At 62.5% G+C, this 3,718-nt stretch overlaps 1 protein-coding gene across 3 annotated transcripts; it reads left to right on the top strand.

The window, feature by feature from the left end:
* The first annotated feature begins 1,298 nt into the window (after nucleotides 1–1,298).
* ASCL2 (achaete-scute family bHLH transcription factor 2) lies at nucleotides 1,299–2,769 on the top strand. Of its 3 annotated transcripts, none has more exons than XM_055722345.1 (2): nucleotides 1,299–1,972; nucleotides 2,110–2,769. In XM_055722345.1, the coding sequence occupies exon 1, from the start codon at nucleotides 1,449–1,451 to the stop codon at nucleotides 1,959–1,961; it is 513 nt and encodes a 170-aa protein (XP_055578320.1). In that variant the 5' UTR covers nucleotides 1,299–1,448; the 3' UTR covers nucleotides 1,962–1,972; nucleotides 2,110–2,769. The 3 variants fall into 3 exon arrangements, with proteins under 3 accessions (XP_055578320.1, XP_055578319.1, XP_055578317.1); XM_055722344.1 differs by having other exon boundaries at nucleotides 1,300–1,972; nucleotides 2,082–2,769; XM_055722342.1 differs by having other exon boundaries at nucleotides 1,303–1,972; nucleotides 2,092–2,769.
* The last annotated feature ends 949 nt before the right edge of the window (nucleotides 2,770–3,718 follow it).

Below are 3,718 nucleotides of genomic sequence, written 5' to 3'. Positions count from 1 at the left end.
AATTAACAGCTGCTGCAAACCTTCAGGTGGGCGAGCGGCCTCCACCACCTTCTGACAGTGACACCGAGGGGCCACACGGGCACCAGCTGGGAAGGTGGCACCGGGGGGAAGGCGGCAAGGACCTGAGCCGACCGAGGCAGTGAAAGGGCCTGGCAGAGACGTTTTAGTATCACACTGGGGGTTTGGAGGGGTTGTTGTTTTGCTGGGGTTTTTATTGGCTGGGCAGGAGCAAAGCCCCGGGGACAGCACACCTTGCAAGCCGTGCTGAAGCCAAGAGGGCACCACAGCCCTGGGCGGTGGGTGCATGTCGCACCCCCCCGCATCCCCCCTGTTTAATTAGCAAAACACGGCGGGAGCTGTTTCTCATCCCAAGCGCCCGAGGTACCGAGCAGCAGCTCCTGAAAGCACCTTCCCGCGCCGCTGCCCCCGCCCAACGGGATGCCAGGCCTGCCGAGGGGACCCCGAGAGGCGCGGCTGGGACCCCCGAGAGGCACGGCTGGGACCCCCGAGAGGCACGGCTGGCGACGGCGCAGGCGACCCCGGGTGCAGCCCGCAGCCACACACATTTTGCATTCTTCTCTCGGCGCCGTTACCCTCGGCAGTCGCCTTTATACGCGCAGCCGCCCTGACAGCGTGGACCCCGCCGCCGTGCACTTTGGGTACCAGGGGGTTTGCGCACCCCGCACCGCACCGCTTCGCTCAGGTCCGCACGGCGCCCCGCACCCCGCACCGCGCCCCGCACCGCGCCCCGCACCACTCCGGCCCGCACCGCCCCGCACCGCCCCGCCACGGGCCGGGGCTGCCCCCCCGCCGGCAAAGCCCGCGGGCCCGCGCCGCTCCTGCCGGCCGCCCCCACGGGGTGCCCGGGCCGGGCCGGGGGCTGGCACAGCGCCGCTGGGCGGGGGCGGGGCCGGAGGGCGGCCCCTCCCCCCGCTAATAATGAAAATTAAATTAAAATTAAAAATTAAGCCCAGAGAAGGAGAAGCGGGGGTTTCCGGACAAAAGTTGCGAGGGGCGGCCGGGCAGCGGGGCCGCTCCCGGGGAGGGGGGGAGGGGGGGGGGGGGCTGGAAAAGGGGGGCGCGAGGGGGGGGTGTTTGGCTGCGCCACGCGCCGGGCGCGCGCGGGGGCGGGGGCGCGCGCGGGGGCGGGGGGGTTTGCGCGCGTGGCGCGGCGGGCGCGGCGCGTGCTGCCGGCGGGGGCTCGCGCGCGGCGCGTTGATAAGGGCCGGGCGGCGGCGGCGGGCGCAGAGCGGCGGCGGGCGGGAGGGCGAGCGACCGGCTGACCGAGCGCCCCCGCGCTGCTCGCCCCCCTCCCCCCCCCCCCCTTTTTTTTACTCTCCCCGCGTTAAGTTCAGTTTTCCTAAAATTGTTTTAAATTCTTTTTGGGTTTAGAAAAGCCTTACTGTTTTTCGCGCGCGCTCTCCACCCGCCGCCGTGGCCGCCCGGCGATGAACGGCGGGGCCCTGCCGCCGCTGCCCCCCGCCGCCCCCCGCGGCCGCCGGCGGCCCGCCTCCCCCGAGCTGCTGCGCTGCAAGCGCCGCCTGGCCCTGGCCGCCCTGCCCGGCACCGGCGCGGCGGCGGCGGCCGTGGCCCGGCGGAACGAGCGGGAGCGCAACCGCGTGCGGCTGGTGAACCTGGGCTTCGCGGCGCTGCGGCAGCACGTCCCGCACGGCGCCGCCAGCAAGAAGCTGAGCAAGGTGGAGACCCTCCGCTCCGCCGTCGAGTACATCCGCGCCCTGCAACGGCTCCTCGACGAGCACGACGCCGCCTTCCCCGACGGCCGCGGGCGGGCTGCCGGCGGGGAAGGCGGCGGCGGCGGCGGCTACTCCTCGGCGTCGCCCTCCTTCGCCTCCTCCGTGCCCGGCTCGCCGTGCTCCTCCGAGGAGAGCGGCTACGACGCGGCGCTCAGCCCCGAGGAGCGGGAGCTGCTGGACTTCACCAGCTGGCTCGGGAGCATCTGACCCGGCGGGAGGTGAGGGGGCTGCGGGGGTGGGGGCGGGGGGTGGGCACCGTTCCCCCCCGTGCCCCTGCGCTGGGGGAGCGGGCACGGACCCACCGGCGCTCTCCGCATCTCTCCGCAGCCGCGCTCAGCCCGCAGTCCCTCCGCAGCCGTCACCATCCCCCCGCAAAAAGAAACCCGAACACCCTCCTGCCCCCCCGCTGGCCACTTGGCTCGCCGGGCTCGCCCGCCGGCGGGGAGGCGATGGGTGCCCGGTGGGCGATGGGTGCCCGAGCGGAGGGGACCCGGCCCGGGCGCCTGGGGGAAGAAGAGAAAGTCCAACCACCTGATGCTTCCTTGTTTCTGGAGGGGGAGGGGCTTTTTTATCGTGCCGGATTCTATTTTATATGTAACTTGAACTGACTACAGGAACACTGGTGTATGAAGACTTATTTTTGTACAAGAAACCTTAGAGAAAGGGGTGAGGAGACGGTTCTATTTTTAGCAAGCCTGGTTCCCCCGCTCCCCGACGCTGCCAGCACGTTTGGGGAACATACTCTGTTTAGATAAACAGGTGGGGTTTTATCCTCTCCAAACACTTTAGTAAAAGACTGTAAAGTTCTGTTGTGTCTTAACGTGGTGTCTGAGTTTGTCTGGTGTGAAGGTCCACTTCTCTGAAAACTGAAGTTTTCTTTTTTAAAAAAAAAATGTATTGAAGGCATTTTTGTATGCACTTGCTAGGATTTCTTAAGTTGTACATATGCAGTTTTTAAAAGAGTATCATATTTTATGTAAATTGACTTTATAAATAAAAATCTATTTATAAATGGCTTCAGAGCTGTAAGACACATGTGTTTGCCAGAAGCGCCCAAGGTAACTTCTGCCTGAGGGAGTGGGAAAGGGGAGCAAGGAGTGAAATGAGCCGAGAGGCAGCTCTCCTGCAGCAGGTTTTATATGTGGAGGGGAATAAGGAACAGCACGGCGTAACCTCCAGGCTTGCTTTTTCTTCTCCCCATTCAAGTTCTGTGAACTCAAGCACTTGGTGCAAAGACTGCAGAGATGATGTATGGAGAGATGCAGATGTGTATAGGAGAGGAGGCAGGTTCAGTGCCGATAACTCCTTTCCTGGCCATGCAGAAGGTGCTGCAGGCTGTGCCACCCCTGCCTGCAGCGATGGGAGAGCCATGGAAAGGTAAGGAGGGAGTGGGTATCTGAAGTTTGTTTGTCCTGGCAGCTACTCTCAGGAGTTAGGTTGGGGTGCCTTTATTCAGCGGAGCAGCATCTCTGAGAACAGTGTTGTCATTCAAAAACCACACGTGACCAGCAGCATCCCACTCTGACCTACTCTAACTTCAGCTGCACATACATACACTTTACCTAAAGGCAATAAGCAAAGGTGAATTGCACCTTAGAAACTGTTGCCACTGCTACAGACTCCTAAGCTCCGTCCGTTACCTTTGGGCTCACGCTGAAAGACCTGCTTCAGTGGAGGTGAGCCAGAGGTAAGCAGATCACTGTGAAACAAAACACAGTGATGATGGCCTGGGGAGAGTACAGCAGAGGCTGTTAGCTTCCCTTACACAGCGCTAGTTACTGTTAGCAGTTAACAGAGCAAAATGGGCTGGCCTATAGAATATGCTGAGTGAACACAAAGCAGAAAGGGTTATTAAAATTGACCTACTTTACAAGGGCTGTGTGTATAATCTCTCTGCTGCGTTAGTACAGGAGATGTAGAAGTCTTCAGGAGTATGATCACTCAGCAGTCCCAAATTCAGTAAT

This window comes from Falco cherrug, chromosome 10, assembly GCF_023634085.1.
Source record: "Falco cherrug isolate bFalChe1 chromosome 10, bFalChe1.pri, whole genome shotgun sequence".
Lineage (NCBI taxonomy): Eukaryota > Metazoa > Chordata > Aves > Falconiformes > Falconidae > Falco > Falco cherrug.
Note: the sequence above shows the minus strand (reverse complement) of the source record. Positions and strands in the feature narration are given on the sequence as shown.

Excerpts from the sequence above, each read along its gene's own strand:
- ASCL2 (XM_055722345.1), top strand. The coding sequence starts at position 1,449 with ATGAACGGCGGGGCCCTGCCGCCGCTGCCCCCCGCCGCCCCCCGCGGC.